A 13527-nucleotide genomic window follows, 5' to 3' on the forward strand; every position below is an offset into this window, starting at 1 on the left:
AAAAAAAAACAGTTGGAGTCTAGGACTCACCGTTCTCAAAATAAGGGGGGGGAACATATCCTCACGGGTGCCCCGTGAGGATATGTTCCCCCCCTGTAACTTGGGCTAGGAATGAGGGAACCTGTTCAAATTTGCCACACTACCTGAGCAGACCCCCAGGAAGACAGAAAAAAAAAACAGCTGGAGTCTAGGACTCACCGTTCTCAAAATAAGGGGGGGGAACATATCCTCACGGGCCACCCGTGAGGATATGTTCCCCCCCTGTAACTTGGGCTAGGAATGAGGGAACCTGTTCAAATTTGCCACACTACCTGAGCAGACCCCCAGGAAGACAGAAAAAAAACAGCTGGAGTCTAGGACTCACCGTTCTCAAAATAAGGGGGGGGAACATATCCTCACGGGCCACCCGTGAGGATATGTTCCCCCGTGGCCCGTGAGGATATGTTCCCCCCCTGTAACTTGGGCCAGGAATGAGGGAACCTGTTCAAATTTGCCACACTACCTGAGCAGACCCCCAGGACGACAGAAAAAAAGCCAGTCGATGTCCAGGACTCACCGTTCTCAAAATGGGAGGGAGGCACAAATATTCACGCCTTGACATTTTTTATAGCGTTCCTGTTACAATTTTTATCCCACCACCTTTCACTTTGCTTGGGACAAAAGGAGCCTTCAGAACTGAAATGTCTTCTCAATTATTCATTCAAATCAATTCACTCAAATCATTGTCGTTATGAAAGATTTGATCACAAAACGTGTGTGGCTTTTTCTTAAATGAACACGTTTGACATTGCTAGAGTGTCAGCTTTTAATTATATTGCGCTGTCATTTGAAAGCAAATTAATAAATGCAACAATATTAATTTGCTTTGAAAATACCTGAGTAATAAAATGGATGGATGAATGATGATTACAATTAAGAATAAAGTCTCCTTTGTAATATATACTCCTTGTAGCATGTAACGGTACCCAAAAGGAGGAGTTTCTTTGCTTCGAGGTTTATGCAAAGAGCTCACGTAATTATATCGTTGCATTTTGGTGAAGTGAGTGAGTGTTCCGTCTGTACGACTGGTCTTTGAATGCACCCCGCTTCAATGGCAGAACGCGGATGAATTTAAAGACATCAAATGAGAATAATCCTTTATAGAAATTAAAATTGACTGACGCAAACGTGAATTCTTCATGTTTTTATTGAAAACAACATAGTGCTGACGCCGTACGACGCCGTACGGCATCGGTTTTTCGCTTTCCAAACAAGGCGTGCGCGCTCCCGCGGCAGGGGGAACAAAATCTCACGGGGGAACCAAATCGAGCACAACACCTGTTGAGAGACTGTTGCCAACGTATCAGTGTGTAAGTGTTGTATTATAGAAAGAAATGTGTTAATTACCCGAGCCAATTGTTATCTTATACAATAATTTGGGGGGGGGGGGGGGGGTGTTAGTTGTATTGTTTGATGTGTATGGGTTATTTCCACTGGATGTTAAAAAAATAAAAAAATAGCCGTATCATTGTGTGTGGGGGGAGGGGAGGGGGGATTCATTGAACGATTTGTTTGAACGAATCTTTTGAGTGAACTGATTCTAAAATTCAGTTCACCTAAAGAAATGGAATGCACATCACGACCAAGTATCACTCGCTGATCGTGTTGGCTCGTGAGTGAACGGTTTGTTCAAAAGAACGAATCCTTTCAGTGAACCAGAGTGAACGAATCACTTCCTAAAGTGATTCGTTCTTTTTTCACTTCATCTAACTTCAACCAGTAGGTGTCGGTAATTGAAGCTGGTGCCACCTTGCCGTAAAACAATAACTTCCCATTGACGAACGAGTCGTAAATTGCATTTCCCGTTCACCAACGAACGAATCTGTGAGGGACGAATCAGTGAGTGAGTAATTCGCATTTCCAGTTCATCGTGAGAACGGATCAGTGAGGGAACGAATCCTGACTTTCTCGTTCCCGAACGAGTCAATGAGTGAACTGCCTTACCGTACATCAACGGATCAGTCAGTGAACGTGTTGCGTCTCCTGGCGTGAACTATGTAAGCCAGAATGTAGATTTACGATTTACTTATAGTAGGTTTTAAATAACGTGTATGCATATATATATATGCCTAAATATTGTTATCCAATATATCAACTGCAGTTTCACATTAAATTATTATTATTATGCTGTTGTTGTTATTCTTTTAATAAACATTTATGTTAAAACTTGTCTGGTGTTTTATTCCTTGCTTTTATATTCGCCAATCAAAACAAAAATCTGACATTTGGTTAACTGCTTTATATTACAATGTGAATATGTGTTTTATGTTGTATGAGTTGGTGTCCCCAAAATTAACAAATGTCGGCATGAGTTTTTTTTCCAATCTTTTATTCAAACACAAACACATTCAATATAATAACACCATCAACTACAAGCCAACAAATACAAAATTAAAACATCAATGTCGGCATAACGTGTGTCGGTTGGCAATGGCATAGCGGCAATGCTGTCTGTCACTCATTCGTTAATCTCAAAGAACTACGTGGGAACACTGCTTGAAAAATGAAATTTGACCAGGCACTTCTTTGAGGTTCTGATGTTTTGCAATGATTTGTGTGGATTGACAACAACAAATCCAACAACGGAACATTTTGATCTCTCCACTTTGGTATCCTTGAGTTGTTGGACTACAAAATTCTCTCCAAGTAATAAACAAGGCGGATTAGCAAATCCACCATGTTTTTTTTTACTCGGATTTCCATCTGGCAACACCCATTAACCTTGTTTGGTTTGGCTCGTTGAATATTGAACTCTCATCTTGTGTCAGTTGACCTTATCAGCTGACTGCAGGGGGGAGGGCTGCCGCCCTCAGTTTATCTGCTGGGCTGCACACGCAAGTTAGGTCAAAAGCGAACAGTGGTGTTCAAAGAACGGGCTCCCCTTTGTGCCAGCTGCTTTTTCCTCTGTGGCCATGCCATCATAGGAACTTCTCTGTTATCACCGTAGTAAGCCCTCCTTTTGTTGTCGTCAGAGTAACAGTGACACCTTTCGTGTCGCCGCGGGAATATCCTTTCTTGTCGTCTCTGAGGTAACGTTCCTCCCGTCGTCGCCCTGCTAAGGCCCCCTTTGCTGCTCTGCATTGGAATCCTGCCTGATTTGTTTATCTTCAACGTCACCATGGACTGCATTCCCTGGAGGTTGGCGCCCAAGCCTCCGTCCCCCCCGCCGCGTCCGAGCAGGGGTGAAGACGAGTTCTTGGCACCTGACGGGCCGGCTCAGGTCAATATGTCACCGGACAAGGGCAGTCCTGACAGCAGCTCAGGATCCCGCTGTGGGTTTTACTCCATTGTGGAAGACCCGACGAGTCCGGAAGCAGAGCTGAATGAGGCGTGGATGCTTTCGCCTGAGCGGCAGGTTCATCTCACGACGTTGAAAGAAGGCAAGGCCTATAAAGTGCAGACTTACATTGGCAGCAACAAAACAGAGAGTCTGTTTACAGATTCGGAGGTGTCACCGTACCGAATCCAGCCAGAGAACCGCTGTCAAGTGTTTGGCGAAGAAGAAGAGAGACAACTGAGGAAGGAAATTATCCAAAAGCAGACCCCAAAGAAGAATCCAACTTTCAAGCTGAGTGAGCAGCTGAGTGTGCTCAACGAGCGGGATTGGGGTCCATCCACAAATATGCAGGCAAAAGGTTTGGCTTTGAGCCACAGCCCTGTAAGACTAGAAGCCCCTCGCTCCACAATAATTGACAGGGCGCAGATCGACTTCAGTGCCGCTCGGCACCAGTTCCTCAAGCTGGAGCAGGGCGAACGCACCGTCCTTAGCCACTCCCAGTCTGTCAAAACTCAAACCTCAACTGGGAATGAGCAGAGGTCAGGTCCTAGTGGCACAGTGGACGACCTGAATTTTTGGGCTGCCGAGGACGTGCAGGCAGAGGGGTGCCGTGGCTTCGTCAGCGCTAAAGACGTGTTTAATGACAGCATTCCTCCGCAAGCAATGAGGAAAGGCAAGTCTGATGTTGACGACGACACCCCGATTGAGAAGGAGATCCGCTCGGTTCGAGAACGTGAGGAAAACCTCCGGCGCTCAAGAGGCCTGAAGCACCATGAAGGTCTCTCACACATGGTGGGGATTCAAAGCAAGCGTGCTCAGTTACAACCAATTCCTAACAACCAGTTGCGCTTTTTTATTGAGCAGGGAAACCATGAGAGGGAAGTAAATCGGCAGACTCCAGAACCACAGAGAGCGCTTTTACACCCAAAGGAACAGTTCCGGGAGGACCGGCAGGACCAGGAGGTCATTTTGTTTCCTTGCTGTCCTCATAGACACGCCAAAGAAACCTCCTCCTCCTCCCATGTCCGCTTGTGGACCAGAACTCTTTCTTGGCGGGAGTCTACCGACCTGAAGACTAGGAAAAGCAGTGTTCCAAATTTCATTGAGATGGAGATAGAAGAGGCTCAACGACGAGAGCAGGAGCTTCAGCAGTCCAGACAGTCGAAAGGTTCCTTGGAGTCCAGGGATTCTATACTGTCCAGAGGATGCAGAGAGCCCGGAAGGGAGTTCAGGGAGTCCAACCTTCACTTTGCAGTTCCTTTGTTGGCGCAGGCATCAAAGATGACCACCAAGCAGCTTTTACCCACAGAAAACTCAGGTGTGTCCCAAAGTCGTCCTTCTCTCGTTGGCCAATTTCCCCTATCACAAACACAAATGCCTCCATCATTCACCACGAAGCCAATCCATGTCAGATGGCGTTGGCATTGTCGCTTCTCACTCGCGTTGGTTATCTGACTGGAGCATTCAATCATGACCTGCAAACAATTGGGAGAGACAGATCAAAGCCCTCGGCCAACCGGCTCCTCTTTTGACTAATCAATAACCTGGCTAAAGACATCACACAATACTGAACCATGTGATGTCATGTGATCCTCATAGCTTCACCCCTGCCAAAAGGCCCGATGGGGGCACTGCTGAAGGACTTTGAGGAGCGATGGGAGAGACTTAGGATCAACGACGGAGCCGTGAGTGCAATTCAAAAGACAGCAAAGAGAGGGTTCTCTGGCACGCCCGCCACTTACTTGCCTGTCTGCTCATTTTTTAGTACGCTGGAATCGAGCCCATCGATGACATCAACAACCAGGTGAGCACTAATGCATCCATCAGTTCATTAATCGCGTAAGCCACACATGCAGTATGTTTTCTTAATCTGCTCACCTACACAAAACCGCAATCAACAGCACAGCAAAATAAAGTTTTTTTCCAATATTTTTTTTCCATTTGAAAACACAAAAGTGCAACAGTACTCGATGGCATTCACAAAACTAACGGCAAAATTAATAACGTCAGTTCAAGACAAAAATACCTGGAGAGGACAATGTGGCACACAGTTGGTCTTCCTACGTCCCTTCTCCATAAACACGCAAAAATATTCGTATTAACAACGTAAAATGGAGGTTTCCTCATCTCTGGGCATGAAATCAAAGTAGAATTTGTGCTAAACGGCGACATTGATGAGAATGGCTCAAAAGACCTTGATATCATGAATTGTCTTCGGTGTTCAGCTGTTTTCCAACAATGTCAGAATGAAGTGCTTCACGCCCAAAGAAAAATTGTTGAGTGGCCACCTTCAGTCTTCTAGTCTCCATGCTTTATACCCGGCAACTCTTGACCCCATCGCTTTGCCTAACAGCTGCGGGTTGACCCCCAACTCACTTGTTCGTCCTGCAGCCCATATACCTTCTATATAACCTTCTCATTTTTTTCTGGTCACAAACAACTGGCCGTTCTATATTCTGTCGTCAGTAATTATACATTACTGACACCAAACCCCAATATCCCGCATGAACAGATCAGTGCCTGACCTGGTACATGATCCCAACCTTATAAAAACATACCGTATTTTTCGAACTATAAGTCACGTTTTTTTTCAGTTTGGGGGCCGACTTATACTGAGGAGCGACTTATATGTGAATTTTTTCACAAATTTTCAAAATAAAAAAAAAAGTGAAACCACGATAAACGAACCGCGATGTAGCAAGGGATTACTGTAATTTGAATTTTAAGTGACGTCAGCGGCGCGGCGGTTGTTTACATAAAGGACAAAGATTCGATCACGGGATGATGAAGAGCCCCACGTACTACCGGCATCATGAGCGGCTTTGCTTGTAAGTGACACGAAGAGTTTGAAGGATTTCATTATTTGGCGTGTGTCACGGATCGGATGGAACATGGAGCAGGGCGACCAAGTGCAGCTTGGACCAGGGTTTATTGAGGGAAAAGGGAAGTGGAACGAGGCATCGAGGGAAACAGGCGAGAACTGGCAAACTAATAACATGACAGACTGACCGGCAGGGATGGCAAACAAAAACAGACTCGAAACAGACAGGAACCACAAGGACAGCAAACGGGATGACATCGACGATCCGACAGGGAGTGAGGGGCAGACAGGACTTATATACATGACAGGTAACGAGAGGCAGGTGGGAATAATCACACTGATCATGGGCACACAGGAGGGGAGGGGCGAGCACACAGACACACGAACAGAACCATGACACGATCGGGGACGAGTCCTGACAGCATGACACGGAAGGTTTGAAAAACTATTATGGCTTTTACGCACGCCCGGTCCTACTCTACGGATCTCTCTTTCACCTCCGTGGATGGAAGTCGGGGGCCAGCGCGAGGTCGGGTGGCTGTCCGGGAACGGTGGATGGGGCTCGGACATGGCTTTTACGCACGTCCGGTCCTATTCAATGGAGCTCTCTTGCACCTCCGTGGCTAGAAGTGCCACCTCTGGGGATGGAAGTCCACGCCGCCACACGCCTGGAAGTCAACGCCAGTGCTTGGAGCCGTGTGGCGGTGAACTATTTATGTTATAGTTACTATTTTATATATTTTAATTCGTGTAGCAACTTGTATGTTTTTATCGTTACAGTTCAGTAGTTGTTGGCTCGTTGAACCGTTTACCAAACCCACATCTTTCCTGGTACTTTGGTAACGGTACAATATTGTTATATACCAGATTTGTGGAATGACGACGAGGCTGACGTCAGCCGCGCACATGCGGCGTTGTTGACAAAAGGCGAGGAATTTGATCGATGGATTTAATGATATGGAGTGACACAGATGGTTTGATAATATTGTTGTTTATATGATTGTTATTTGATATATACTTTATATATCGTTATATGGGTCTGTGGAATATTTAGAATATTTAGACGTCAGCGGCGCGGCGCATACGCGGCATCATTTCCATAAAGGAAATGATCCATTAAATCGATGGATTTAATTAATTGGAGTGACACAGATGGTTTTGGAAACGTGTCATTTATGTAATAGTTATTTGATTAACTCTGAATGTTACGTCAGGCCTGTTCTCAGCTCTTCGTTTGTGTTTATGTCACGTTAGCATACCTATCGTTTAGCCTGTTGTTGCTCGTTCATGTCTGTTCTTGGTGTTGGATTTTGTCGAATAAATTTCCCCGAAAAATGCGACTTATACTCCGGAGCAACTTATATATGTTTTTTTCACGTTATTCTGCATTTTATGGCTAATGCGACGTATATTCCGGAGCAACTTTTAGTCCGAAAAATATGATACAAGACTAGGAGCAGAAGAAAAATATACTACAAAAGGCAATACAGTCATCCCTCGCTACATCGCGGTTCATTTATCGCAATTCTAGTACATCGCGAATCCCCCCCCCCCCCAAATATAAAAAACAAAAAAATTAAATTCTAAATTGCGGAATTATGGCACGAAAGTTGCCCGCACACCAGCAGAGGGCAGGGAGTGCCCACCCAATTGCAGTACGTATGCTTGTACCTTATTATAAAAAAGTTGTTATAATAATAAGAGTTCTAAAAACATATTTACAGTATTGTAACTTGTTATAAAAAATTGTTATACCAATAAAAGTATTCTAAAAACATATTTACAGTATCTACACTTGTACCTTGTTATAAAAAAGTGGTTATAATAATAAGAGTTCTAAAAACATATTTACAGTATGTATTCTTTGGCTACATCTACATGCTGCACACGAACACACACACACGTGTCGTATTTATATTACTTGTACATCATTTTCTGTACGTCATTTATACTATTAATATAGTATTTACATTTTTGTAGCTATCATTTAATGTTCTAATGATAACATATCCACTAAAATGGTTTAATATACATTTATTGATACACAAAAATTTATATCAAAACCGATGCCGTGCGGCGACAGCACTAGGTTGTTTTCAATAAAAACATGAAGAACACACATTTGCGTCAGTCAATTTTCACTTTTAGAAAGGGTTTATTTCATTTTATTTGTTTAAGTTCATTCGCGTTGTGCCGTTGACTCGAGGTATGTTCAAAGACCGATCGTGCAGACGGAACACTCAATCACTTCACCAAAAAGCAATGATATAGTCACCTGAGCTCTTTGCATAAACCTCGATGCAAAGGAGCTCCACTTTTTGGGGAGCATTACATGCATGGAGTATATATTACAAAGGAGACCTTATACTTCATTGTGATCATCATTAATCAATTTTTATTACTCAGGTATTTTCAACGCAACCTAATATTGTTGCATTGATTAATTTGCAATAAAAATGACAGTGCATTATAATTAAATGCTGACACTACAGCAATGTAAAAAGTGTTTATTTAAGAAAAAGCCACGCACGTTTTGTGATGAAAACATTCATAACAATAATGATTGGAGTGAATTGATTTGAATGAATGATTGAGAAAGAATTTCAGTTCTGAAGGCTTTATTTGTCCCAAGCAAAGTGACAGGTGGTGGGGAGGGGGAATAAAAATTGTAACAGGAACTCTATAAAAATGTCAACCTGTTAGAATAGGTACCCCCCTCCCATTTTGAAAACGTTGAGTCTTGGACATTGCCTCACTCTTTCTGTCTTCCTGGGGTCTGTTCAGGTAGTGTGGCAAATTTGAACAGGTTGCCCCCTTCCTAGCCAGAGCAGAGAGAGGAAAAAAAACAATAAATTAAGTTTATGTTTAAGTGAAAAAGCTTAACCCTGTTACACGAGCACTGTCCTAGAAAGTCCATGGTAGCTCGTACCTGAGTTTGTGCATGATTGAGCAGAATGAACGACTTGCTTGGAATATTGAGCCTTGCTGTTGTTGGATTTGGTTCACAATTTAGGAAGCGCACTATCCGTGCCTCACGGCAAAAGCCAGAGCCAATCATCTGTTATCCAATTTACTCCCTGCGTGTTCGTTGTCTTTTGCAATGTAAGGAAAAGACTGAGACACCGAAACAAAATTTAGACTTACACAGGTTGGTTGAGTTCAATCACAATTCTTGTTAAGAAAGCTCTGTTTTCAGGAAAGTACAATACAGCGCTGGGCCTTTCGTGCGAGCATGCTCAAGAGCAGAAAATCTCCATTCAGAAAAGGCAACGTTTGTCACGTCTCGTCCCCAACTGCTCCACTGTGTCTGTTGTCTTGGTTTCTGTCTGTGTGCTCGCCCCTCCCCTCCTGTGTGCCCATGATCAGTGTGATTATTCCCACCTGGCTCTCGTTACCTGTCGTGTATATAAGTCCTGTATGCCCCTCACTCCCTGTCGGATCATTGGTTGTGGTTGTCGTCTTGCTGTCGTCATGTCCTGATGTCGTCTGGTTTCACGTCCCGGTCATTCATGTTATTGTGGTTACGTCGTGTCAGTTTGCCTTTTTTGAGTTCACCAATAAACCCTGGTCCAAGCTGCACTTGGTCATCCTGCTCCATGCTCCACCCGACCGTGACAGAATGATCCGACCACTACGGCGACCAGCGCTTGGACCCACTCCACCACCTGCTCCCGTCCGCGACGCCCGATCCACGTCCGTCGTCCGAGCTTGCTCTAGTGCCATGGGCTCCGCGGCCGCCATCGGACTTCGCACCCGCGACGCTGGACCCGCAGCCGCCATCGGAGTTCCTTCCGGCGCCATCAGGGCTCGCGACCACCATCGGGCCCCACGCCAGCGTCGCCAGACCCGCGACCGTCGCCAGACTTCGATCCACCTGCACACAGCCCCGCCTTCCGAATGCCGCTGATCGCGGTCCGGACTTCCAAACGCCGCAGATTGCGGCTCTGACTTTTTGTATGCCGCCGATTGCGGCTCTGACTTTTTGTATGCCACCGATTGCGGTTCGTGTCCCTAGAGTTGCCGCCGATTGCGGTTCGTGTTCCAGAGTTGCCGCCGATTGCGGTTCGTGTTCCTAGAGTTGCCGCCGGTTGCGGTTCGTGTTCCAAGAGTTGCCGCCGATTGCGGTTCGTGTTCCAAGAGTTGCCGCCGATTGCGGTTCGTGTTCCAGAGTTACCGCCGATTGCGGTTCGTGTTCCAGATTTACCGCCGATTGCGGTTCGTGTCCCCAGAGTTGCCGCCGATTGCGGTTTGTGTACCCAGAGTTGCCGCCGATTGCGGTTCGTGTCCCCAGAGTTGCTGCCGATTGCGGTTCGTGTCCCCAGAGTTGCCACCGATTGCAGTTCGTGTCCCCAGAGTCGCCGCAGATTGCGGTTCGTGTCCCCAGAGTCGCCGCCGATTGCGGTTCATGTCCCCAGAGTTGCAGCGGTTAGGACTTTGCCATGGCCGGTGAGGCCATTTGGACTGGTGTGCTTCCCCCCTGTGTGTGTGTGGTGTGGTGGTGTGTGTGGTTGTGTTGTGTTGTGGTGTGTGTTGTTGTTGTCTTGATGGTGCTTGTTGTCGTTAAATGTCTTCACGTCCTTTGTGTCACGTCCCTGTCTGTTAGTCCTCTAGTTGTTTTGTTAAGTCACGTCAGTTTGCAGAGTCTGGTTTTTGTTTTCCCCAATAAACCCTGGTCCAAGCTGCATTTGGTCGCCCTGCTCCATCCGATCCCGTGACAGAATGATCCAACCACCAAAACGACGTCTGAGCAGGTTCCAGCACCGTGGGCTCCACAGCTGCCGTCGAACTTGCTCCCGCGACACCGGACCCGCGGCCGCCACCAGACTTCGCTCCAGCGACGCCGGACCCGCGGCCGCCATCAGACTCGTGGCCACCATCGGGCCTCACCCCGGCGTCACTGGACCCACGGCCGTCGTCGGACTTCTTGCCAGCAACGCCGGACCCGCGGTCGTCGCCGGACTTTGAGCCAGCTGCACCTGGCTCCACTCCCACTGCTGCGGCGCGTGATGGCTCCTGCCGCTACGCACAGCCACGTCTTCTGAAATGCCGCCGATCGCGGTACGGACTTTCAGAGTTGCCGCCGATCGCGGTACAGACTTCCAGAGTCGCAGCCAATTGCTGAACGGACTTCCAGAGTCGCCATCCGAATGCATTTTATGTTTGTGTTGCCACCCGAGTGCGGTTCATGTTTGTGTTGCCACAGATTGTGGTTCAGGTTAGGGTTGCCGCCCGAGTGCGGTTCAGGTTAGGGTTGCCGCCCGAGTGCGGTTTAGGTTAGGGTTGCCGCCCGAGTGCGGTTCATGTTCCCCAAGTGCTGCCGATTGCGGTTCAGGTCCCCAGTGTGTGCCGCGAGTGTGGCCCTGGGTCCCTGAACGCCGCCGAGTGCAGTTCTGTTCCCCAAATCGTCGCCGCCAGAGTGCGGTTCTGTCCCCTAGTGTCCGCCCGAGTGCGGGTCTGTCCCCCAAGTCGCCGCCCGAGCGCGGTTTGGTTCCCCAAGTCGCCACCCGAGCGCGGTTTGGTTCCCCAAGTCGCCTCCCGAGCGAGGTTCTGTTCCCCAAGTCGCCGCCCGAGCGCGGTTTTGTTCCCAAAGTCGCCGCCCGAGCGCGGTTCTGTCCCCCAAGTCGCCGCCCGAGCGCGGTTTGGTTCCCCAAGTCGCCACCCGAGCGCGGTTCTGTTCCCCAAGTCGCCACCCGAGCGCAGTTCTATTCCCCAAGTCGCCTCCCGAGCGAGGTTCTGTTCCCCAAGTCGCCGCCCGAGCGCGGTTTTGTTCCCAAAGTCGCCGCCCGAGCGCGGTTCTGTTCCCCAAGTCGCCGCCCGAGCGCGGTTCTGTTCCCCGGGTCGCCGCCCAAGCGCGGTTCGGTTCCCCGGGTCGCCGCCCGAGCGCGGTTCGGTTCCCCAAGTAGTTTTTTTTTTTTTGGGGGGGACGTCGGGAGCCGTCCCTTGTGGGGGGGGTTCTGTCACGTCTCGTCCCCAACTGCTCCACTGTGTCTGTTTTCTTGGTTTCTGTGTGCTCGCCCCTCCCCTCCTGTGAGCCCATGATCAGTGTGATTATTCCCACCTGCCTCTCGTTACCTGTCGTGTATATAAGTCCTGTCTGCCCCTCACTCCCTGTCGGATCATTGGTTGTGGTTGTTCGGTGTTGGATTTACGTTGTGTGTTCCTGTCATGAGGTTTTTTTTGGTTCCTGTTGTCGTCCGGTCTTGCTGTCGTCATGTCCTGATGTCGTCTGGTTTCACGTCCCGGTCAGTCATTCGTGTTATTGTGGTTACGTCGTGCCAGTTTGCTTTTTTTGAGTTCACCAATAAACCCTGGTCCAAGCTGCACTTGGTCGTCCTGCTCCATGCTCCACCCGACCGTGACAACGTTCAAGGTTCTTTGGTCAGCTTATATTCAGTTGCACATGCCGGTGTGGGCCGAGTTTGATGGGTGATGAGTCTTTGGGGTGGGGCAAGTTCGCAGGAGAGTTTGATACCATGGGAGTGGGTGCTGCTTCGGTGAGAGCTGGTTCCATGGTGTTGGGTGCTGATTATGTGCGATTCGATGTGTGTGGGGGCTGTTGTTTTCCTTTTCGTCTTTCGGCCTTGGCGATCATCTTTGGTTCTTGGCTGCCTCCCTCTGGCACCTGCTGGTTTTATCTTCAAGTGACCTTCCTGTAAACATTCTCCTCCATTCTTGCACATACACTGTCGCACCTCGTCCATTCATCATCCTTCCACTTTTGTCATTTTGTACGGACTTATGTGAAGTTTTGTGTGCGACATCATCAATTCGTTAATGTTCCCTGACTATGCAAAGTTCTTACTCACCACTTACCATGCATTTGTTTGTTTGTCACATTCTTAGTTCAATTATGCTTCCGACCGTAGTTTTCATTATTAGTCAAAACATTTTCTTTCTGTCCAGAACATTCAATAGTAATCCAAGGCTGGTGTCTAGCATTAGGCAAAATACGACGTCACATCAAGCATTGATCAAAACATAAGATATAATCAAGTACAAAACATTCTTAGACACCTTGGGCCGTGTCTGTGAATTAGAATAACATCAGGCATGCATTAAACAGTTTCTTAAGGGTTGTTATGCTATTCAGGCATATATCAACAAACATTTGTCATTTCACAGTGCACAGAAATACATATTGGATTATGAAGTTATAAAAACCTATGTCATCACCATATATAAAAATGTCTAGTTACGTCTTCTTTATTGGTTTGGTGTGCAGGTATAATTATATGCTTAAAATGTTTCTTTTATTGATTTAATATGTGAATATACTTGTCTGCTTTTGTACTTTATTCAGTGAGGTTTGAGCATATCTGTTTTTGTAGCTAGGCAGGACTTTTTGGATTTCGACCCCATTCCTTCACTATCATGGTCAATATGTGTTGGC

The 13527-nt window shown here is 47.2% G+C and overlaps 1 protein-coding gene across 10 annotated transcripts in view; it reads left to right on the plus strand.

Annotated features, from left to right (window-relative positions):
• The first annotated feature begins 2845 nt into the window (after positions 1-2845).
• Positions 2846-13527, plus strand: part of misp (mitotic spindle positioning) — a 58760-nt gene continuing 48078 nt past the window's right edge. For 2 of the 10 annotated variants that reach the window (XM_088393203.1, XM_088393202.1), the window contains exons 1-3: positions 2848-4634; positions 4916-5001; positions 5082-5120. In XM_088393203.1, the coding sequence (XP_088249329.1) occupies positions 3158-4634; positions 4916-5001; positions 5082-5120 (1602 nt within the window). In that variant the 5' untranslated portion in view covers positions 2848-3157. Of the gene's footprint in view, positions 4635-4915; positions 5002-5081; positions 5121-9333; positions 13507-13527 lie in introns of those variants that run through there. The other 8 variants (XM_088393208.1, XM_088393205.1, XM_088393199.1 and 5 more) reach the window with 7 other exon arrangements.

This window comes from Syngnathus floridae, chromosome 13, assembly GCF_059516105.1.
Source record: "Syngnathus floridae isolate MCC-2025c chromosome 13, RoL_Sflo_1.0, whole genome shotgun sequence".
Lineage (NCBI taxonomy): Eukaryota > Metazoa > Chordata > Actinopteri > Syngnathiformes > Syngnathidae > Syngnathus > Syngnathus floridae.